We start from the raw sequence: 25401 nt of genomic DNA on the forward strand, positions 1-25401 counted from the left end.
CATTAAGCTATTGGTCTTCAAGCTTATTCATGTTCATTTTGGTGCAACGTAGGAGCAGCTCTGTTGCCAGTGATTTGCACAAATTTAACTTGATAAAAGAGCAAGCCCAAGCTGGTAGTGCCACTAAGATTGCCCTAGTGCAAAAAGCCTCAGGTTTTATAAGACCTGTCCTGAGTAGAATTTGAAGCCCTATTTTTAACTCTGTTAGATAAGTTTAAAATAATGAGTTTCTGGACATATACAATACAGTTCCAGAGGAGAGAACCATCAATGTGGCCAAAACATCCGATTTAACCACCCAAGAAGTAAAAGATTGCAGGCTGGGACAGCTTTATTGTTACGATGAAATTGGATGCATGCATAAAAATAAAGAGAACAATAAGGGGCAAGTGTTTACTGGGCATTAGAGAGATGTTTATTATACCTTCTACAGCAAAAGCAGAAAGCTCAAATTATCTCCAGATTTTAAAGGCATTGTAAAGTAATTAAACACACATACTAGGAACCTTACTGCAACTACAAATCCAGGAAATGTTCCTCTGAGGATTATTTCATTCTTTACATATCTTGCTAGGCTGCAACACCACGGCCCTGGGTTTGGCCACACAGAGAACTGAGGTGAAGTGAAGTTACCCTGATCCTCATTCATAGCTCACAAGGCCTGTTGGAAAGCAGGGAAGGTGGGCTGGGAAGAGAAGGCAATAGCAAGATTTGTTGTTTTGTCATTTTGCTTTCAGTCTGGATGAGAAAAACTGTTCCACGTAGAGAAGCCCTTGGAGGTTGTTCTCACTCTGTCGTGGAGCATGGTTCTCAGGTGGTACCTGCAGTTTGCAGCAGATGGTGGAGAGACAGCCTGGCCCCTTGAGGCAGAGCATGGCTGTTAGCTTGTTGGTTTAACATCCTGTGAAGCATCTCTGTTCTCTTTCCTCTAAAAGATAGAAAGAAAGGTGTGGCAGAAAGGAAGCCATGGCTACTTGCCAGATCATTGCCCTCCAAATAGAAAGGTATTGCATGAAACCACATTTACAACCATATACCTCAGGGTTTAAGGTCGGGGAAGTGCTTGCTACAGTAATTCAGGCATGTCAGCCATGTCAAGTAAGTATGATTTAGAATACCCTTCAGCACAAGCCAGTTCAAGAGGTTAAGCCAGTAGCAGCCAAGCCAAAATAAATGTAAGGAAAGAAGCAAGGGGAGGGGAAAGCAGACAGGATAGGGGTGGATATGGGGCCTCCCCTTTTGTGGTAGTACTCAGGTCATCTTGGCTGTAGTGTCACCTTAGTGAGCCTCCATCACATATACAGGTGATTGGGACAAAAAGAATCACTTCTGGTGCTAGGTTAGATCCCTATAATGAGAAAATGTGAACATCCCATTCAGCATCCTGTGTCCAGTTTGTATTTGCAGCATGTAACCAGTATAATTCAGTACCTAAAGATCCTGGAAAAGAAGCAGCTATTGTGTGACCCTGTGTAACTGAAAATCAAGACTGACTTTTCTCATAGAGAAAAAGCCCTCCATGCTTATGATTTTCTGAATCCTTTTGGCTTTTACTTTACAGCTACATGAGAACCTGTACGATCTGCTGACTCATTTTATGTAAACACATTTACCCCAAAACAGAAAATACACCACAAACCCATATTTGTGAACATTCCTGTTGGAAATAATAAAAACTAACGCAGGCTTCCAGTATATTTTCTGTTTGACATTCCATTGGGTAACTGGTATACTGTGAGGGTTAAATTTTGCCTAGTAAGTTACAATCAAGAATTTCTACTATTTCTATAGGGAGAATTGTTGCTGGGGTTTAAAAAAAACCAGAATTGGCAGGGCTTTTGTATTGAGAGTGGGGCTGGGGAATAGTGTTTTTTAATTTTAGGAACCCAACCTCAGACTATATGATATGAGTGTTTCATGATGGGTAACTCACACTTTTAGTTACAAATGTATTTTATAATTAGCGATATATCTACACAAATGTGTTTAGGAAGTTAGTTCAAGAGACTGATTTCCACACTAAGGTTTAATCTTTTTTCCGTCTCAGCACTGAGATACATCAAGCAAAGCAATTTTGGATAAGTAAAAATAGTGTTATAATTACTAGGGAAGACCATTAATCTCCTTTTCACTTATCAAACCAGCACATGCTCTGCTAAACACATGTGAAGTTCATGCCTTACACCTTGAATGTTGCTCCCACCAGACCATTTTTGCCTTATGAAATGAAATTTGTTCCTCCAAATGAAGAAGAAAAATACCTTTTTAATTGTAATGAAAATTGCAAATATTTACATTTAAGTTAGTACAAGTTTACTTTCCACAGCTTAAGAACCATTTTCTGTCTGGAAAATATGATATGAAAGTGAACTTTTCCAATTTTTATTTTATCACACAAACTTATATGCCAGTTTACTAACCCCTGTGGTCTGTAATTCTGTGTCCAAGGGTGACAAATGTGAATGCATCATAGTGTAATATAACTTCAGTAATGAATCATTATACAGAGCTATGCACCTAAGGAAGTTTCTTCATATGTTAGTGGTGAAAGGGCTTGTCAGGTACTGAAGTGTGAGTCAGTGATACTTATCAGTGATGATCTTTGCTGACATGAGTGTGAATAATATTTTAATTAATCACTTGAAGGTCTAATCTCCTCCTGAATCTAATGAACCCACTGGCCTTACTGACCTCTGCTTTGACAGGGAGCCCTAAAGTTTCTATTTTGCCTTGAATGATACTGGGCAAAAAAATTACTTCTCTTATCAAGCTAAACAGATGGCTACTGGATTTTATTAACAGTGTCTGTTTTCTTAGTTAAACAAGAGGAAGCAAATATGCTAGGATTTGATGTAGCCAGCCTCATGGAAGTTCATGGTCTGATATGATTTTTTGTCAGATGAGTTCCCAGCCCACTCTGTTTGAGCTGGAGGCATGTGGCCTTTATCTACTGCAGGGATTTTTTATTTCTTCACGTGCTGTATCGCTCTGTTTGGGGTTTTTTATGTTGCTCTGAATATTGCTTAGCAGCGAGTGAATGTATGGATTTGTTCTCACTTTCTGAAGTTGCTTTGTGTGAGCAGCCAAAGTTAATTTAGAAACCATGAGTTTTCAAACTGTTCCTTCCACAGAGTTTCCTTATGTATGTTGTACTGTAGCCACTACCCAGTGACTTCTTTAAGCAGGAGATTTACAGAGCTTTCCATAATGCCTTTTCTGCTTTCTAAAGTTTCATCAAGTTCATTCTTGCATAGTATAGATAACTTTGTTAGCAGAGATCTCTGCATCACTCCTTACAGTGCCTTTATTCTGTGTTAAAAATGGATTATTTAATCCCTTTCTGTTCATTTATCTCTAGAAGAGTTTCCAAAGAGCATACTTTGCCCCCTCACGTCTCAGAATTACTTCTAAGCTGGCTTACTTCTATTTCTTCAATGAGTCCCACAGAGAATCTTCAGCTTTCAGAAAATTCATATCAGTCATGAATTGGCTTCCAGCATAGGTGGGGGGAGTTAGCTCTAAATTAATGTGTTTGAAAATCCAGCCTGCCCATGGAGTTTTGAGGGGAAAAAAAGAATCACCATTTCTGCATAGGCGGGTGATGAAAAGTGTTCTGACTGCCCAAAGATATAGCTCATTACACTTGTATTTTAAGAAACAAAAAACAGTTTAAAGAAATTACTTCAGTCTTTACCGTGGATCAGATGGACATTCAAAGCATTCCCACTTTCCTGCCAGCAATCCGGTTTTATTTGGATTAATCAGCTTTCTAACACCCCTCCATGCAATCTCAAATCATGATCTTGTGATTATTTCCTCTGCCACAAATCTTGTAAGCTTTCAAAAAGTCTCCAGCTGCTTCTTTACATAGGGATACTCAGGAAAAAATAATCCACTTTAACTGACAGTGTGAATCCAAAGTATATTAGTTAAATGCTATTAAATCTGCATTATCTTGGAAGATAATTCAATAAAATGACATTAAAGTCAGTTCTGTTGTGAATGAGTGTGTCCACACCGTGGCCTAATGCAGTTTAAATTATGCACTTAAAAAATTTCATTTGGATCCTTCTTCTCCATGTGTCCCAGTGGACACAGTTCCCACCACAGCCATGCACAGCAGGGAAGTGGTTCCCATTGCACTGGAGCCCACTGGGCACCTCTGCATAGTTCATGGCTGATATCACTTGGCTCAAGTGGGATGTAATATAAATTGGAGGAAGATCAGTTTATTATCAATACAGAAAGCCATGGTGCTGTTATCTTTGTCACTGTTGCTTCAGTAGTTCTGTGTAGTCACAAGTGGAAATCAGAGTGCTATGATAATAGATATTAAATGAAAACAAATTAGCTGGCTCCTCTACAAAGAGCAGAGTCTGAACAGCTGCTGGCTTAAGTGGGCAGGCTGAGAGCCACAGTTGCATCAGATCTCCCAAGGTCCAGCCTAGTGCTTTGCCTGAGAAGTCTGATGATCCAGAGAGCCAGGCCTCTGAGTTGCCTTGAAAATTAAAATGTGAGAATTTCTAACCTCCTGTGCCAGTTCACTGGGCCAAATCAGCTGGCATGACCAACTGCATTGAGAGCAATGCTAGCCACCCAACGAAATGGTTTTTCTTACTGTGCTCACAAGGAAGCCATGGTGCACATGGCTGTGTCATACTCCACCTACATCTGGTTAAAATACCCTTCTCTTCCCAATGAAATGCTCTGGGAATTACCTGAGGTTTATTGCCATTTTGATCCCCGTCAAAATTCAGTCCAGTCTGATAGGCCTTCTGAATGATTCTCTATCCTGCCATGCATTGATTTTCTTCCCTTTGAAGAAAAACCTCATGAAGTTGTGAGAAAATAGTTCATTATAACTTGTGCATTTTGCCAGCTGCGAACCAAAAATGTAAAAGGAAATGCAGGTTCTTCCATTTGAATCTAATCTCAAAGGTTATCACTGTCAAACTAGAATGTAGTTCCAAAGTTTTGAAAAGGCCAGGTACATCCAACAGTGTTTTTTCTTTAAGGAAATGCCAGCTATGGGTTTGGTTGGGTCAAGAAGTGGTTTGTATTACAATATCAGCTTTGTAAAAGGAACAGCAATTGCTAGAGAAGTATTTAGTGGCAAGAAGGGTAATGGCTCTGTCAGTCATCTTAGAAAATGGCTTTTAGGAAATGTATTTTCACTTAAGGTAAGTCAATGAGACCAAATGGATGACCAGAGGGGGTGGAGACACTTCTCTTTTTAAAGCTGTAAGACTGAGGTTGATCGCAGGAGGAAATTTTTCACTGTGTCTGGCCAACATTTGTATTTTTAGTTGTTGCACGCAGTACAAGATTTTGCTTCAAATATTTCTATAGTGAAGCTAAGACATACAGAAAAACTTGATTCAGCATGGACAACTTCATAAAAGCATTAGGGATGGACAATATGGAAGCTGAAATCATTGAATCCATTGAAATGTTGCTACGGAAAGGAAAAATTGGTGCTTTTTGCACCAGTGACTGAGATATTTTTATTATGTTTTCTATCAAAAAGAAGGCAGACTCTTAAAAGAGAGTGCAAGGTTATGAACTGCAGTTTTTAGGCCAGGGGGGAGGGGAACAACAGGGTACAGAAACTTCTGAGTTGTAATTCTGTGTCAGGTCAATTAAACTCTCCTAGTCTTTTTCTTTTAATAAAAATTAATCTGTCTGGAACTACTTTGCACTTGCCATAGGCTAAAAGAGAACATACTGGTGGATCACGTAGTGTGCACACAGCCAGCTGACATATAGCAACTTCATGCCCAGCAGTAATTTATTCATGTGTCTGAGACATCTGATACAAGCCCAACATACTTGCATACTAGAATGAGAGTACATATGTATGTGTGTATGTATATATATATATATATATGTTCAGTCTTTTTTTCCTGACTCCTTGGGATAAAATAATGTAATTACTTTTGTAAATTCAGTGCTGGATAATCTATACTGATAGCAGCATAATGGAGCTAAAGCTTCTTAAAACTTAGGAGCATTTAGAATTATTGGCTTTGGCTGTCACACTTAAGCAAAGTAAGGAGAGCTACTGTCAGCACAGACTACTTCACAATTTATCTGCCAAAGGAAACAACATGAAAGTAGCCTCATGAATTGTTATATCCATTTCTCTTTTGAGATGCTGCTCCAGTTGCCCCACTCACTTTAAAGTGCTCATTTTATAAAAGGGAAACTGCAGGACAGCATGATTAATATTGCCATTATCCTTGGGCAGTGCAGAACACACAAGTGTTGGAACAAAACAACTGCAACAAAGACTGAATGTTAAATCGTTTCTGAAAAGAAAACATTTTGCAAAACAAAAGTACTCGATGTTTCTGTTCCAGAAAAGCTTATCTTTGTAATCAAAATCTTTTCAAACTTCAGAACTCTTATCTAAGGTTACTGTAGTATTAAAACACCAGTCTTCATTGTTTTCCCTGCTTAGTTATTAATGTAGCTGTAGTTGGTATGATTGCCTCCATCTCACACCAAAGATCAATATTTCTGTGGTCACTGTTTGGTATTTAGACTGGCTTCTGTTTTAAAAGGTTATAAAAATTTAAAACAGTGCAAGGCTTCTTACTCCTCAGCAAATTCACCTGAGCATCTAATACTAATCAAGTTAACAGTGGTTGCTTACTTCCAAACATTGCACAAAGATTCATTTACTAATCAGAGGCTTATGATTGAGATACAACTCTGTGTGAACCATTTGGTGACTGAACTTAGATTAAGAACAGAAATTTCCATTGATTTAATTGGAAGTTTTGAAGCTTTCTTGCAGGCTGAGTTGTTTCAATAGGTGAGATAATGACAGAGATGTGATTGTGCCCCTAGTTAATGCAGACTGTCTGACTTCAGAGCAACTTTGTGAGGTCAGTAGCATTAAACAATTAATAATAAGTGAAGAACAAGCATTATAAAACCATTGGGATCAATGAGGTCAAAACTGAGATCCTGTGTGAACAGTAACCTGAGAAATAGCTTTGTTTATTCTTGACTGCCTGTGTTGATGTTTGTTGTTTCAGCTCTTCTCATTTTCCCCACAGAGCTGCTCAGAAGCTAAATCTGTCTTCCAAAAAGAAGAAGCACAGGCCTTCTGCATCATCTGTTCCTGAATCTCCTCTTTTCTCAACCAACTTTAGCAGTATCCTGCAGACTTCACCACCTCCTGCACCACCATGTTTGTTAAGGGCAGTCAGCAAAGTGAAAGACACCCCAGGTTTGGGCAAGGTAAGCCTTGTGGGTGTCACTAAAGCAGTCATTTTCTTTGGGAAAAGATTTTATCCCTGCAAAAAATGTTAAAGGAATTGGAAGACCATGTCTTTTCTCAGTTGGTTTATGGTAGCTGATCCCTAAACATATGTGCAAAGTTACTGAACACAAGTGGACTTCTTATAATATTAAAGTTGATTTGAACACAGCCAGACCTAATTGTGCAGCAATAATACATTTCAAGTCCCAGGGATACTAAACACACCTACAATGGGACCACAAAGTTACTGGGCAGTAATAATGTCCATTCTCTCAGGGTTTCTGGTCTTTATAGCTGTGTTTAAACTGCATAGCAGTTGTGGCACATTCAGGGTTCCTGATCCCTTTGCTGTTCAGACTGGTGTCTTGGTTGGATCTACTGTAATTTGGGTCTGGTTAATGTTTCCTGGCTTTATTTCATTACAATCAAGAGAAGGCTGGGCCATGCACCTGAACAAAGTCTGTGCTGCTGCTGCTGAATTGCTCCTTTTTGCTTCTGTCATGTTATTTCCTTCCATTCTCTGTAATTACACCCTCTTGCTGCTTAGGTGCATACTTATAATGGAGCAGACTGGAGGCTATGAAGGAGGTGGTTGCATAGTTTGCTGTTTCTTTGTTGTTTCTCTGAGTGGCCCTTCTTTTGTACCAGTCACAAATGGAGGGTCTGGCATATTCCATCTGGGGACACATTCAGGCTGAGAACAGCAGTTTTGTTTTAATCAAGGTAGTGTCTTATGCAAGCATCTGTGTGTGGGGCTTTTCCATATTCACTGACTACTAAGCAGTGACAATGAATTCGGTGAAAATCTTTGTGTTTAAATGAGAAGTGGTTTTATGGAGGTCAGCAGAATCTCAGACATGGGAGTGCTGAGGATAGGATGGGCTTCAGAATTTTCATTGCTGATTTTGGATATTCACTTTCTTATATTGTGCAGTTCCGTGTTTGTGGTTTGGTTTGGTTTTTTTTGTTTTCTTCAAAGAACAATGGTGTTATTTTCATGGGTGGTTTAATGCCATTACCTCCATACAGAGCTCCCTTCTTTTCCTCTGGCCTGGGAGGTGAGAAGAAACATACAAATCTGCTCTAATCTTGTAAAAGTCAGGAGTGATGCACACTCTGACTTTAATGAGAGGAGAAGTAAACTTGACCTTGTTCTTTGGTGTAAGATCCTTCTACGGAAAATATCTACACTAGAAGCCATCCTCTCAGGTTTCTTTCTTTTTTGTGCTTGGGACAGATTATATCCGAATAAAAAGAAAAATTCCATTGAGGAATATTGAAGAATGTGTTCATGAAAACAAGGAACTAATTTCCTTGTTGAACTGTGTGAGCACTCTTCCTAGTGATTTTCACTCCTTTCAAGAAAAGGGTCTACACACACACTACTGTCAAAACAATCCAAACCTTTCTTGCTCCTCTTATCATTGGTTTCCAGTGGATAGGGCTTGGGAAACAATTCTGTTATATGGTCAAGCAAAGCTATGCTTTACTTCTTCATTAACATCATGTACCCAAATATGCTTCAAGCTTTCCAGCTGTGCAAGTAAACCTGAAATTTTTCAGTCCAGCTGATGAAGAAGGATTTTTTTTCCATACTAGGCCTACTATCCCATAGCTGTCAGAGTATACAAAAGATAGCTCTTTTAACACATGCTTCTCTAAATTAGAAACCAAATTAATTCATGTAATTGAAACAGAGAAAATTATTTTTTCCACATTAAAAATATGCAAAAAATGCCACAAAAAAACAGTACAGAAATCTGCAGTTTCTGGAATTCGGTTACATTTTTCACCTCCTTGGTTTCTTCTAGGACTCCCCTTATAATTATGACCTGAAGGCAGTGTGCTTTCATCTACGTTTCCTGTCAGTTTACCTCTGTAGCACAATTTTCATTTTAATATGTCAGAAATAGGTGTGATGTATAATAAGTAAATAAGTACAGGATAGTAATGTAGTTTATCTGTCAGTTTTGGAAAATTTCACATGAGCTAATGGAATTTCCAGCTTGTTTACTTTTAATTTTTGTTTTTGTTATGTATACGTGTTCCCTTTGTTTGGCATATGTTTTGATAGGAACATGCTAACTGTTAATTTTCTCAGCATTTTTCCTCCTGTACTGTTTTCTGTAAGGGTATAAATTTATAAAACATGGACCAGGGAAGCTAAACTTATTTTTCAGCCACATAAGGTTTTTTTTTCTGGTTTGTGTTTATGTAGAATTTTACCAGCAATTCCAGTGTGATAAAAATGTTTCACTTTGGGTTTGAGTGGGCTGGGTAATTTCTGGCAAGACAGTTTGTTAGTGGAAAGTCTGGTTCTCCACAACTGGAAGGCTGTCCTTTGTCAAGGACTCCGGATTTCCAAGACCCCCAGGGGCACCTGAGCACAGACTGCCTGGAATGGGCTGCCTGGAAGCAGGCTCTTTGCTAACGAACTGGGAGCCCTGTTATAGGCACTGGGTGTTGCTGGTTTGGTGTTGGCTTGAAAGCTCTCAGTTGGGTAACCAAGATGCTGCAGGATAGGAAGTTCAGGTACATCAAAGCTTAGACTTTGAGGTTGAATCCCATTTCACAGTTTTCTAAAATGAACTTGCCATCAAACATTTGCCATTTTGTATTTTCACTTCTACTGGGAATGTCAAAGATTCCACTTCTTGTTGCAAAATTGATGACAATGACATATGTAACTAGAGTTTCTCAAATGTCATGTGCAGGCATGTAAGTTTTGGGAGTTAAACTAGGATTTGCCTGTCAGCAACATATTTAAAATTAAGTAGCAGCTCAGTTAGTATGGGGATGGGTACAGCTGAAGAGTCTAAACTGACAGAGAAGAGAATTAGTATGTGTTCAGGTTGGATGCTTCATACCTTTTCTTACAGAAAGTCTTGCAAATCAAACTGTTATCCAAGAATTTGGAAGAAGTGTTCACAGAAAGAGAAAGGTGATACTAATAATAAAATGTTAGGACTGCCTAATCACTATTTTTACTTTGACATTAGATATACCATTGACCCTAGCAGAAATACAGCAGTGTCAAAGTGCAATAGAATAGTAGAGGATCAGATTCTTTGGTATGCTCATTTCCAAAAAGCTCTCCCTTAAAGTAAAATAGGGACCATTTTGCAAATGTATTGACCACCATGCAAGTTATGTTTGTATGGGTCAAAACATGCACGTGTACTTTTGGTTTGCATTTGCTGGCAGAGGGAGTTGACCCCGGGTTGTAGTGTGGAATCCTCATAATTATTTCCTGAAAGCAGAGAGAAAGAGAAAAAGGCTGTTGGGCTGCCTTTTCCTGCTCCATAAATTGCCACTGCTGGAGCAACACTTTTCCATCTTTGCTGTCTTTGAATCATCATATTCTGAGTGGCAGATTGGTTTCAGTGGGTTTACACACAGACAGAGTGCCACCATTCTGGATGATTGTATATATAGTTTCCCCAGGTCCCATTGTTTTTTGGAGTGTACTCCTTAAATCTGTTGTTTCCTTCCTGACAGTCAGCCAAGAAAGAGAGCAAAACAGCTTTCCATGCAGAAATAATGAATTATTCTATTCCTGCACTGAGATAAAGTGCTGTGAGGGGACTCTAGTAAGGTTTGCTTAGATTTGCTTCCCCAGTCTCTTTACTTCCTCCTTCCCCCTTTCCTCCATTTTTTGTAAACCAAAACTAAACTAAGACTTGTGGTGAAAATCCAGAATATTCTTTCTCTGAAAGATGTTGTTCTTTTGAATCCCACATCACGCATATAGAACAACTTGTGTGAAGAATGTTCTGTCAGCATTAATAAATGAGATGTTTTCAGGTGGCACAGTGTTTAGGAGGAATGGATGCAGTCTGAGTGCTTTCTTTCATGTATTGTTTTCCTATGTGTAGTAGTATAAAACTGTCACTGAGAGGTATTTGTTATGTTTGGACAGAGGTCAGTTTACTTTTTCTTATTTATTATATTTAGGTGTGAATTATTCTTTGTTGGTTCTTGTTAATCTGAAAATAAAATAGCAATGTTTGTGCAGTAAAATTATCCCAATGCAAAAGATTTCTACCAGGAAGAAGGAAGTCCTCATTGGACTTCCCTTGGGAACTCATTTCAGCCTATTAGCAAAATGAACTCTAATTTGTGATACTGTGTTTACTTTTTGTTTTTCTGTAACACCAGGTTTCCTGCTTGCAGAGTCCAGCCTGATTTTGCTAAATGAAATATAAATTCAGATTTAAAACCCTGTTTTTTTCCCAGAGCACTTACAGTGTCTGTGTAGTGAGATATGGGGAGCATGGAGAAACAGTGAAGTATTATGGGTCATCTTGATAGTGGTGTCTCCAGCTCATCAGCAGTCTAATATTAGATATCCCTTGTCAAGCTTTGGTAGGTGCTGTAGAAGAGGAGATTATTAAAATCTTTGAAGGGGGAGTAATAGGTTATACTGCAGATGTTTCTGGGAAGCCCTTTTCAAGTGTGCAGGGTAGGGTAGGAAGTAGCAGAGAGAGGGGATTTTGAGAGTCTAGTGAGTGAGAGATGTGGAAGCTGGGAAAGGCTGTGAATGGGAGCCAAGCCATGGCTCAATGTCAGGAATTCCTACAAAGTGCTGGTAAGAGATTTGGGTGTATGATGGACACTCCTGAGTCATACACCTTTCTCCTAAGAATCTGTGTCACATACCAAAGAACGTTCAGTTAAAATAATTTTTCAGTGCCTGGTCTTCCAATAAATCATGATATTTGATTTTAATAAACCTAGAAACTAATACTCACTTTACATTAGTCTGCTGCTTACCTTTGCCTCACACTGATTTGCATAAAACTCTTATCTGGAAGCATCAGAAAGATTTTGTCTGACCTGAAAGTGCTCTCACAAAAATAGTGGTAGATTTTCAGATGCTCAGCTGTGTTGTTCCTTTGACTTCTTGTGAATGTCACTGGAAGCTGGTATCCACCTCCCCAAGCCCCACTGAAGATTCCCACCTCAAAGGCTAGTGAAGAAGAATGCAGTTCTGCTGGGAGATTTGTGACACTCCTCTTTGCCTCATTGGAAACAGGAGGTCCACAAAGGCAGAATACCACGGGTGATTAGCAGGCAGAGTCTTATGGCTTTGACTTTAAAAAGGTAGTAGTAGTATCGTTGTTAAAAATCAAAATGTCATACAATCCCACTTTATGTTGGTTGCATAGCATGCTGTAACCTTTTGGATCCAACTGACTAGTCAAGATGCAGTGATTTGCAGATTTGTTTCCAGATAAAGAAAGAGATTATGTAGGAAATGAATCAGGTATTGCTAGTGTAATTCAGTTCATTTGCAAGGAAGTACAAAAACTTAAATGCCAACAGAGAGAAACAACCAAAGTCAGTTTTCTTATTCCATTGGGTCCTTTCATCTAGCACTTGTCTCATTTCCTCCTCAGTTTAAGTGCATTTCTCTGTCCTGAAGTACCAACAAATGTGTGTTCAAGTTTTTCTACACCCACACTTGCCTCCCCGTTGTTGTTCCTGTCCCTGCTTTTCCATTTGTGCTGCCTCTTGTTGATATGTAACAGTAGCAGTGAAGAAAGCCCCACTGCCCAAGCAGTTCTGAGAAGATTCAAAAGATTCAAACCAGTATTTTGGGGAGGACAGAGTATATGCCAGTGCTTTTGGCTTGCAAACTGCAACTATTTCAGCTGTCGAATGCCTTCAAGTAGTTTACTGGCCCTTTCACTAAGTAGGGCAATAATTATTACAGGGGCTTTGACATTCTTTGATCCAAGACATAACTGGGCAATACATGTACTAATAACAAATAAGTATTCTATTGTCGGTAGCCTATATGAATAATTATTTGAATAGTCTTTGCAAAAAAAAAAGGTTTTAATAGCTATGATAACTCTTTGGATCAGTTCAATTGAAATTAAAGACACATCCTTAGACTTTGGGGATTTGCAAAGTTGATTTGAAGGGAACAGAACTGATGCACATCTTGGGTAAGTACAAAAAATGTTAGAAACCTTTTCTAATATCAGAATTTGCATTTTGACCAAATTGATTGGTGGATGTTAGGATTTTTTTGGCAGCAGAGTGGTATATGTTAAGCAGGTGATTAGGAAAACCTGCGTTAAGGTCAGCAAAAAAGCAAGCACAACTTACAAAATGTATTGTGTATTTCTCTTTGCTGCCATCAATCTTGAAGGTTTTTCAGAGAGAGTCAGAAGAGGTTCTCTTTCCTTTGTAAAGAATAGGTTCTCTTTCCCTCATCACTCAGGTATATAGGGGGAAAAAGTTAATGGTTAGTTGACAAATATGATTTTAAACCCTTTATCACAGAAAACAATTTCTGACTTGAAAGCTGGTTTTGCCCAGTTGCCATGGTTACTGAAATGGGAGAAAAAAAAGAGTACAATCCCTTGAGGCATTTAAAGGAGACATATGTGTTCATCTTTGTTGTCAACATGATTGTTGTAGAAATTAAATAGTTAGTTCCACTTGGAATGAAATCCAGGGAGCCTTTTGCCCTCTGGACAGTGTTGCTTAGAACTGGGATATTCCTCACCAAAGATACTGTCTGGAACAGGCACTTTGGCTAGAGATCTGCTAGGCATGCTTCTCTGGAAGAAGTTTTAATACCTCAAGCTGCTTTAAGAAAAAAGGTGACATCAAGAGATATTGGAAGAATTGCTATAAACAATCATCTTTTGCCTCCCTCAATTATTTTTTCTATGTACACTTAGTTTGTCTTTCTCTAAAGATTATCCTGGATTTGGATATATCAGGCCATGCATTTCAGGAGTCAGTCAGATTACATTTTTTTTTGGCCATAAGGTTTAAAGAAAGATATATTTGAAAGATTTTTATGCAATTCCACAATTTAGGGAATAGCCATAATTACTGTTTCTTCTCTTTGCAAAGTGCATAAGCTGCTACTTCATGGGAGGTAGGAGCACTTCTCAATCAAGGCTTGTAAGGGAAAACCTGTTGCCTAAATTTTACACCATGCAAGAGAGAATTCCAGCGTGGAGAAGCAGGGCTGCACTTCTGCCATATAATCTAGCCAGCCCTTTTAGGAGGAGGAGATTAGGTTTCAGCCCTACCCAATAATGTGGTAGTTTAAGAGCAGGGGTTCAATTTTGGCCCACCTGCAAACTGTTAGAAGCTTTAGGAAGTGGTGGGTGCACAGTTCCTGGCCTGACAAACTGTCACTGATGATACTGAGATTATAGACAGTTGGCAAGGAGCAGACCCTATAGTGAGGAGCTTGTGGCAAGTGGATGTCAGTGTAATAGTTTCCTGGAGCATTGCAGATGCAGGCAGGTAAATGGAGGTGGACACCAAGGAATAGACATATCTGAAATAGGAAAATTTGAGGCAGAATATTGCTCCTGTCCTTCCATCTGACTCTACAAAAAGGAGCAGTTCTGCTGTGTGGTGTTAGGAGTGCTCCACCAGTTTGGGCACCATGTGGTCAAACATGATATTAAGATTTCTTTCTCTTCTGTTAGTTCCTTCACTTCTGCTGTTTTTCTGTAAAATAAAGCCATCCCTCAAACTAATAGACATCTACTACATTTCATTCTATGCATGTGTGTGAAAATGGCAACAAGGAGAGCATGGTTTTACTAGAAAGCAACTAAGGGTCCTTAAATGAAGGTCCTGGCTTTGAGAAAATTGGCATCTCTTTCCATATTTTATAGGGGAAGAGCAATGCCCTAATCTGAGCACCAGCTATTGGTGACAGCAAATGTGGATAACAGACTGTTGCTCAGTAAATTCCTTTTTTGCTTCAAAGAGCACAAAAAATGGTGTTCCTCTTCAGTGACATCTTCCTATGTGTGTTAACCAATTGTACTGATGGGTGGGTTTGTGAACACAAATGGTGGTGGATGGAGGAGATTTGCAGGTGGAATTGGACTGGACAGACAACATATGAAAAAGTCTGTACCTCATTTTGATAACATTTCTTAGTTTTGTGTTAGAAGAATCAATCATTGCTGTGATTCATTTGTTGTCCACTTCACCCAGTGAAAGAGCTGTAAATCTTAGTTTTATATTGTTTATCTTCATCTATTTTGAGCAATTTGCCTGTAAACATTGAGGCTCAAAAGAAAATTAGCCTCCTTAAATCTCTTCAGATTGGTGCTAGTAGGTTTTCTAAGTTCCTTCGTCACTTTATTAATACAGAACCCTCTGCACTGTAATAGATGTATGATTTTGTGCCCAGCAATCTATGACTTTTAATTTAGTTGACTGTTTTTTTGCTTGAAGTCAGTGGCATTAATGACCATAAGTTGTAGACATATAGTTGGGTAGGAGCCTTATACACAATCATATGGGTCAATCAATTTGGCTGTTACAATATTGTCAACCAAATGAAGCTACAGAAATGTTTAACATTGGTCACCTAAGTATGCTCTAAATGCATTCTTATGTTGTTGAAGTATTATGACAGTACAGTGGCTCTTTGAATCTTTTAAACATTGGAGGTTATGCAGTTTGAATTAAACATTATTGAATTATTCTAGAATATAAAAATTCGTTGACTTTTAACACTTCAATTTCCTCATTTTTTTTCTGAGATATATTTTATTTTAATTTAGTTTGCAATTTAAGTCATACTACTGGTTGATATTTTGGGGCCACTGTGATAGTTCTGGTCAGTCACTTCCACTTCAGTTCTAAGACTTTTAGTAGCACCTTTTGAAATGTCCCCTTTTTCCCTGCCCTCTTCTCCTAAATCTTTCAGCCCATTAAACTAATTTTTAAATCACTGAAGAAATGGTTAATTTAAATAAGGAAATTCAAGATGAAAGAAGCTGAAAATTGCAAGGGTGTTTCTCAGTATTGAGAAAGGAATTTAAATGCTGCCTGGTTTGCTGAACCCAGGATCATGGTAAGTTTTCTGAGATCTTATGCAAATTGCAGGCACTGTACTTTAAGGACATAGCTGTAGGCCTTGTTCCAGTTTTTTTCATTAAAACGTCCAAAAGCTCTTCTCCTCCCAGCCTTTTCCTTTTGTGTTTGATTTCTCTCAGCACTTGTCTGAGCGCAGTGCTCAGTGGTGCAGGTGGGATGGGGACACTGCAGGAGACTCCACTTTAGCACTGTTGTAACATCATGGACTAAGGATTCAGCTGAGCCTCATGATTCACCTCCAAGGTTATTCTGCTTTCCATTATCCTAAAGCTCTGGAATTTACATCATTTCTCTGGTACAACATTGACTTTAATAGCTAACCAGCTGAGCTGAGGAAGAGCCTAGGGTGAACTGCATTTTAATACTGAGACTGCATTTAGATAGATCTCTTATTCACCATCTCCTTTTTTTTTTTTTGTCTTTTCCTTTAGGAATCAAAGCCTTTTCTCTCTCGACACATTAATCCATTCCTTGGTGCTTATTTAAATACATATATACATATATATATATATATATAAGCCTGTCTTTTCATGCTTCAAGTTATTATCTTCCTATCTTTTCCCTTACTCTTTTGTGCACTTCCTTAATCTCTGATTCATGTTGCTACCTTAAGTAAACTGGTCCCTACCCTTATGATCATGGCTGGTCATATGAGTTCTTCCCAAGGAGGAATAGAAAGAGTGCTACACATCTGTGCTTCATATTAGCCCATCAGGATGGGCTGACTTGCCTACCAGATGTTCCTTTCTTTTTCAGTTGATTACAGAGGCAGCCTAGACAGCTTCAAGGAAATTTGGCCTTATGTAAACCAAAGGAAACTTGAACTGATCTTTTATTTTCAAGACCAGAGATGTTCAGCTGTACATTTAACAGGATGGATCTGTAAAGCTGGTTGCAATGTGCACATTGATTAGATTTGAGCCTCTGGCCCTCAGATGCCCAGTTTCTCATTGCTCTGTAATGTGACCTGTGAATCACTTCCAGTCAGGACTCCATCCCAGAAAGGTAAGCAGTGTGAATGACCTTCAACACTTATGTAGCCCTCAAAAGTGAAAAACAGGCTGGGGTGGATGGGTATGTATATGTGTAATATGCACTACACATCTGATGCATATATTTGTATCTACAAATCTATGCATATATAGGTGCATATACGTATATATGTGTGTGCATAAACATATTAATCTCCCTCTGCCCACCAGTACAGTTGGAATATATAGCAAAAACTACATACAGTTTCTGAGAAAGTTGTCTGAGAAAATTGAGAAGCTAACTAGTTATAGACTTCCTTTTATTGAGAAACTAGCAGATTGGTTTTTTGTTCCTTAAGACATTCCCAGTAGGCTCTCAGTGATTTTAATGAAGAATGGTATCATAGAATCATAGAATGGTTTGGGTTGGAAGGGACCGTAATGATTATCTAGTTTCCACCCCACTGCATGGGTAGGGATACTTTCCAGTAAACCAGGTTGCTCAAAGTCCCATCCAACCTGGCCTTCAACTAACAAAGCTTTTCTAGAGATGGGGCATCCACAGCTTCCTTGGGCAACCTGTGCCAGTGTGTCACCACCTTCATAGTGAAGAATTTCTTCCCAATGTCTAACCTAAATCTACCATCCTCCAGTTTAAAGCCATTAACCCTTGAAACTGGAAGAAGGTAGGTTTAGATTAGACATTAGGAAGAAATCCTTCTTACTTAGCTCGGTCCTCCTATACATTGCATGATCCATTTTTTCCTGTGAGGTGGTTGAAAATGCTCATACAAATAGCAGCATTTTACATAAATTGTCTAGGTATCTTTGAGGCTCCATTGAATTTCTTTAGATCCCAGCTGATCTCATCCATATTAATTGCTGCTGGATTTTTCCATACATCTGCTCAATTGACTTTTTTTTATGGAACGGGGGATGCTTACTTAGAAGAAGATGTGGTGTCAAAATGTGGTGTCTATTAAAATGCCAGGAGGAAAGCTGTACAATAACCTTTACACCAGCATATACTCCATTGAAGAGACATAGATATGGGAAAACTTAAAAACTGTTAATCCTTTCTTCCCTGCCCCCTTTTCCCACCGAAAATATGACAAATGTATTTTAGAATGTATAGTGTGAACGTAATTGTCTTGGCTTTCATGTCTTGCCTCCTTTACACCATTCTGTATTGCTGGAATATATATATATAAATCTTGATTTGTAATAGAAACCTCTTCTTGACTAGCTTAGCCTCTTAAACCCAGATTCTGGAAGCAGCATGGCTAGAGAAGCCCTTCCTTTCCCCCCCACCCCCTTCAGTAAATACCTTAAACATTGGATTTTTGTCAGGTCTGAGGAGCAGTGCTAAGGTATGTGCTGGCATGAGATCTGTCAGAAGCACCGGGGATGTGTTTCACCTGGCCACACAGAAGGAGAAGGCATGAACCCTGATGGATAATCCCATGTGCAGATGTGATAAACACAAGGAGGCCTGGGCTGCTTTGGGGAAACAAAATAGCAACACAGAGGGGGAAACAGGATTTCCCTAGGGTCTCGTACTCTGTGAGTGGTGGGAACCATGAATCTTCTCAGATGGGAGGGAGTTATTCATCATAAAGACCATTATGCTGTGCAAGGCAAGGCTGAAACAGAACACCACCACATTTCCTATCTTATCAGGGTGTATTAATAATGCAGCAGTAATAATAGATGTACAATTTAAAATAACTGGATGGGCAGATAAGCAGAGTTCTTGAGATTAAGGGGATCGGGAATTGGTTTGAACAGTTAATTGCAGAGCAGCACATTGGGGGAAATTTGCCTTTGCTGTTTTGCCTTTATTATTTTCTTATTCTTCATCTTATCTCTGTGAGCATTAAAGGCTTTTACATAGATACTAATAGGCACAAGATTTCAGACTGTTCTTTTTTATCTCCAAAGAAATGAAGTATCTTTAGCTGATCCATCTAATTCAGTAGAGACTAATAATGCTGAATAAGAGTATTCTGATTATTAGCCGACTTCTACCTAAACCTCTTATCATTTTCTCCTCCCACTCCCTGCCCACAATATAAAGGCAGGCAAGACATTACAAGTGTAAAATATTCAGGCTTCAGGATGAACATATGCAGACTGTTCCCTGGAGGTTTGTAAGCTCCTTGCAGATTGCACTGGCATGAAATCCTCAGTGTCTCTTGAGGTGGAACAGTTGGGCTGGGCAAAGAAAATCGTGAGTGTGTGGTTCTGTGGCACTGGAAGACTGTGCTTCCCCCAGTCCTTTCTTGCACAGTCTGTCTGACAGTCAGTGACCTGGCAGGGCTTTACCTGATTTGGGGGCTCTGTGTGTCTCCTTTTGATAGAGTTAAAATAATGACTCAGAACTACTCTTTGGCCTCCTGCTGGGTACCAAAATGTGCCTTAATTAAGGTATGAGACTGCTGTCACTTTGATTTCAAGTCCTACTTGCTAAGCATCAGGACACTTAAATTCTGCTCTCAATGAAATAGGTACTGGAGCTAGTTCCATGTACAGCCCTTTCACACAGCTGCAACCAAGCAGCACTGGCCCCCTGAGAGCAACAAGGCTTCCAAAGGAATCCCCTTTGATTGAATGCCAGATACACTGATGGAGCAGAAGCTTAGCAAAGAAAAGCAGCACAACTATTACTCCATCACTTTTCCAAAATGCAACATCATTTGTGAAACTGGCAATATGGGAGCTAGTGTCAAAGACTGTAAATCAAATGGTATCCTGCTTTAGCATTGTTTTAGCAATCCAAAAATATTCTCTATGTAATATTGTTATTAGTGAAGAATTCAGACTACTGTACAGAATTCTTCATCATAGTTAGTTGCCACAGGAATATCCTCCATTCCTCCATGGTCAGACTAAAAGGGTGGAGAAAGCTGTTGCTTACATGTTGGTTTGTTTAGTAAAAGGAATTAGGAGAAAATATGCCCTTGTAATGGAGGGTAGAGGGCGAGATGGAATTTGGGGGAAGCCTGAGGGAGGGGAAAGGCAAGGACAAAAGGATGCATTATCCACACACAGATCCTGAACTTTCTGTCCATACTATTAGTACTGTTAGTGTTCAGCACAGTTTGATGGTTAACTTCTGGAACAGAGGAGTACACTGCTGGTCAGTCTTTATCATTCAGGTAATGTAAATGGTGTAGAGTAGAGCTTTAGAAATGAACACAGCAGTAAGTGAATTCACATTTATGGATTCATAAATGTTTTTCATCTACCTATCCATGTCTCTGATCTGCATCTTATTGTCCCTAACTGCCACCAATGTCTCTGGTCTATCTCTGTTTTGCTGTTGCACCTCCATTAGCTGGGATGCTCTTCTCACCATTACAGAATCATCAGGTGGCCTTTCTCCTAAACCTGCTGTCCTTCTAACTGTGCCTGTTCCAGTCTGAGCACTGCATCTTAAAAGTTGTCAACATTTCTTCTCATTGAGGAAGGCTTTTTTCTTCCCTGGTGTGATTTATATATGCATCAGTAAGTGGGTTGCTTTTTTGTTGCATCTAAAGGGATACAAAGGGTGAAAAATAAAGACATTAAGTTAGTTTCTGGAACTAGAGCTAAGGTATAAAAATTGAAACTGCTCTTCTCATATATCTGGGTCTCCATTAAATTCTCATTTGTGTAATCACAAAACAACAGTTAATGAGATGCTTGTTTTAAGGCATTTTGGCATCCACTGTCTCTCAGGGCAAGGCTGTGGAGATGTGGTCACGGGACTAAACAGATCTATAATGAGTACCACAAGGGCAGGCTATTACTATTTTCTTACAGATCTCCCAGTTACTGTCTAGACAGAAAATATACAAGGTGCCTGCCCTGCATTTGTTTTCTTTTCCATGACTTTTTCAAGGGAGGTTTGAAACAGGTGAAAACACCTTCTAGGCTCTGAGAATTTTCACAGGAAATCTTCTGCATCTCAGTGGGTTTTTTTTGTAATTTTCTGGTATATTGTTTTGGTGTTACACAATAGTATACATCAATCTCTCTCTTCTACAGTGTAGTCCTAGAACGTATGGAAACACAGACGGGGAGGATATGTTCTAGCTAGGAAATGAGTCTAAAATACCATATTCTGAATGAAGCTCTGCTTTCCTTTCTCTGCAAGTTACACTTTACCTCTCTCAGCTACCCTTCCTATTCTGTTTAGCTTGCTTCCTCGTAATCCTGTTCATTTATCCTTTATGCTTAGGTTCTTTTACTGTTGTGAGGTAGAATCACAATAGAATCACCAAAATTCTGTAGAATCACCAAATTCTGTAGCCCTTTGACAATCTTTTAAAAATGTACTGTTAAGTACAGATGCCCATTATTTATTCTAAGGCCAAATGATCAGATAAGACAAATAAAGCAAAGCTTTAACATACTCTCTCCCTCTCTTGTTTGTGACACCCTAAACCTACAGCACTTTGGCCCACAGGTACCTCTTGATCATCTCCTTTGAAGGAGTGTTAGCGTCTCAGAATCATAAAATCATTGAATGCCACGTTGGAAGGGAATTGAAGGATCATAGGATCGTTTGATCCAACTTTTCTAGGTAGGAACATTGTTTAGATGTTGACCAGCCCAGCAGCTGGTCAAGCTGAGTCTTAAAGGTGTCCAGTGTTGGGGAATGAACCACTTCCCTGGGAAGATTATTCCTGTGTCCAAGTGTTCTCACAGTGAAAGTCCAGCTTGGATCTCCCCAGGAGTAACTTGTACCCATTACCCCTCATCTTTTCCATTGTACTTGTAAAAAGGGAGTCTCCATCTTACTGGTAGCAACCCTTTAATTACTGGAACACAACAATAAGATCTTCCCTAAACTTTCTTTTCTCAAGGCTGAACAAACTCAGTTCTCCCAGCCTTCAGGCTTCAGAGACAGCAGGTGTCCCAGTCCTTTGGTCATCTTTGTGGCCCCTCTCTGCATCCTCTCCAGCCTGTCTGCATCTGCTTTGTACAGTGGGGACCAGAACTGAACACAGTCTTCTAGGTGTGGCTTAATGAGACTGAGTAGAGTGAGATGATGACTTCTGTATCTCTGCTGGAGATGGCCCTGTTGATGCAGCCCAGCATCCTGTTGGCTTTTTTTGCCACAGCAGCAGACTGCTCACTCATATTGAGCTTGTTGTCCATTGAGATTCCCAGTTTCCTTTCCACAGAGCTGGTCTACAGCCAGGTGGATCCCAGTCAGTCTGTGCTTCACACCAGATTTTTTTTTTCCAGATGTGACATCCTACACTTGTCCTCATTGAACTTCAGAAGGTTATTGCTAGCCCAGTTTTCTAACCTGCCCAGGTCTTCCTGGAAGGTGTCTCTCCCTTCTGGAGTGTCTGATTCCCCACTTAACTTGGTATCATCTGCAAATTTCATAAGGACACACTCGATCCCATCATCCAGATCACTTATGAAGTTATTCAACAGTGTTGAACCCAGTATTAATCCCAGGGAGACCCCATTTGTTAAAGGTTGGTCTACCCTCAATGAATCCTCCTCCTGGTTGGCTAAGATGAATGCATGCAGCCTTATACTGCAGTGTGTTACTTGTTTTGAAGTAAATGATTCAAATCCAGATATAAAGGTAGCTCAAAGACCAGCTGACATGAAACTCAAGCTGTGAATAGTTAAAGGCTGGTGATTGATTTTGGTACTTTCTGGAGGTTGACCTCATACACCTGATAACAAGCTATATTTTAGCAAATTGTGAAAATACATCAAATTACTAAGATGTGAATCAGAAGCAGAATTGGGTGTTTGTCCTGTAAATGCCATCTGAAGTGTATTTCTTTGGGTCTCTCTATATAAACAGTCTTCTGAATGGAAGGCAAAAGGATTAAAGGCTCTGTTAGAATGACTGCTTTCTGAAGCAATATGAATCAAATTCAGCTACAACCCTTTCAAGCAGAAGGCAAATGCTGAACTAAAATGTTTTTTTCATGAACACTGTGTGTCCCTGCTGCTGTGATTTTAAAAATAAAAAGAAGCATTGTACCTTGCTTTTGCCTGGCTGTGCAAGCCTGTAGGGACATTTGAAGATCTGCTGCACTTATGCCCACCCAGTAACACCACAAATAACAGCAAATGTGCAGTAGTCTGAGTTTAAGGATTATTCAGGACATTTTTCTATGTGGGGAGGGAATCCTGTTCTATGTATTCCCAAAGAGATGCTGGTGAAATAATTTTTTTTTCAAAGAGACCATGGGAGGCTGTTTTGTTTTAATAGTTTGTATTATATCCCACGCTGGAAGCAGAATGGAAAGATTCTTCCTCAAAAGGAGGAGACCTGATATTTTTGAAACCCAGAGAGCTAGAGAGTCAGAGCAGTGGAGGGGAGGCTGTTGGTGGTCTCTCAGTGAATAGCCTAATACATCAGGAAAACCAGTATGGGAATTAGCAGTCTTGACTGAGAGCCCAGGATTAAGCAGGCACAGGCACTAAACAATCCTCTTGCCCCTGGTCAAATAGAGCTGAGGTATGTTAATAGGTAAACTGATAGGGATACATTTTATGCAGTACATAATCTGTTTAAGATTTGGCTCTCCAAAATGGCCAACTTGACATCTTCTGTAGTTTTTACTTAACTGCATTAAAAAAAAAAAAAATCACAAATATAAATCTTGATTTCTGCACATTGGGCAGGCTGTCCCAGCAATCCTGCTTTCGGTTCACATACCAGCCTGTGCTTGCAGAAGTCAAACAAAAACACCTCTGTCATGCAGTGGTGCCTTTTAATTTACAGATAGCTGCCAGAGACCACATCAAGTTCACAAATACAGGGGAGGAGGAAGAAGAGTGAGGAGGATTATAGACTAGCAAGTAGAGCTTCATATTGTGTGATATTAATTTCAATTTTCTGATATTTAGTTGAACTTGAAAGTAAAGGCTTTTGCAACCCTGTAGTGTAAAGATGCTTTTGTTTGTGCTTTTTTTTCCCCATTAAGAACCCAATTTGTCTGTTTTACTGATCTTAGAGATAAGACAGAGAAAGAAGTGAACCTTCCTTTCAGTTCAGACTGAAAAAAACCCCGTGTTACTCCTAGCTCCATCTAGACATGCCTTTATCATCATGGTTCAGATCTGGTCCCTTTGAAGTATTTCTTTTGAGTAGATGTTAAAAATGTCACAAAAGAATGAAGGAAGGAAAGTAAGAATGAACTGGAAATTCTTAGACCCTGCCTGGCTCAGAACTTTGCACTCACAGAAAGTACACAAGGTGTTACATAAATCACTGTCACAGGTTAAGCAACACTTTATGTTGTTGTTGAAATTGCTTTATTCTATCAGTAATGTTCACCATAAGCTTATATTTTTGGATCTGTAATTTTGGTTTTTCTTTCCTTTGCATTATGAGGGAGCACAAACAGATGAGACCCTACTAAAAAACCTAAAAATAGGTGGTGAGATTTAGTATAAATCAGATACAGAATACAGTTCAAAGACTAAAGCAGGGTATTGTAAGTACAAAGAGTTCCTTGGAAATAATTCTTCCTTTTGACTGAGTTTTTTTAGGTCTTTAAAAATAATTTTAGTTAATACAGATGATGAATTGCAGAGAGAATGCAGGCTAAGTGAGGGAGATGGGCAGTATAAGTATCAGAAGTGTAAATGGAGATTCCCGAGGACTACTGTACTGTTCTCATGTCTTTTGATTTCTGGTATCATAAATACCCACTATTTAATTTTTTTTTTTTTTTTTTTTTTTGGTAGGGGGGCTACAAAGACACTTCTGATGTATTTGCATTGATTCTGCTTTAACTCCTTGAATATTGTTCTCAGAGGACATTCGTTGTAATGTGCTTCTGACAGACAAAGAGAAATAATTTCCAACTGAGAAATTAGGTGCTTCTGAGGGAGTAGCTTTTTAGAAGTGTCTGCAGTCAGGAAGGCTGATTGTCCAAGGGATAGACATGCATGGGTGACTTCCCTCTTTATGCAGCTTTGATTGGGACATGATGAGCATGCTGCTGGCCTTTGCAGTGGATAATTTTGTTAGAGCAATGTCCTTTGGGAAAGACTTTTATACAGCAAGGATGACAAGTGTGGTAAATTGCTTACAAACCCCGGACCTAGAGGCTTCTTTTCCTGAAAGCTGCCAGCCCACAGTACAGCAATGCTACAGAGCTGGATTTCAATAGCTGTTTCTGCTGCTGTAAGAAGTGTTACTTTTGTCTTGGCCTCTGATTATTTTGCTAGGAGGCTTGTTTTCACAGAACCAGCAGGTTTGGGAGGCTCTGAGTAAATGAAAACAGAACAGAACAAAACTGTTCACTGTGA

The 25401-nt window shown here is 39.3% G+C and overlaps 1 protein-coding gene across 1 annotated transcript in view; it reads left to right on the forward strand.

Moving 5' to 3' along the window:
- Positions 1-25401, forward strand: part of KIF26B (kinesin family member 26B) — a 276130-nt gene that overhangs the window by 167249 nt on the left and 83480 nt on the right. The window contains exon 5 of the mRNA XM_030448683.1: positions 7065-7248. Within this exon, the coding sequence (XP_030304543.1) occupies positions 7065-7248 (184 nt within the window). The remainder of the gene's footprint in view (positions 1-7064; positions 7249-25401) is intronic.

Source organism: Calypte anna, chromosome 3 (assembly GCF_003957555.1).
Source record: "Calypte anna isolate BGI_N300 chromosome 3, bCalAnn1_v1.p, whole genome shotgun sequence".
Classification (NCBI taxonomy): Eukaryota; Metazoa; Chordata; class Aves; order Apodiformes; family Trochilidae; genus Calypte; species Calypte anna.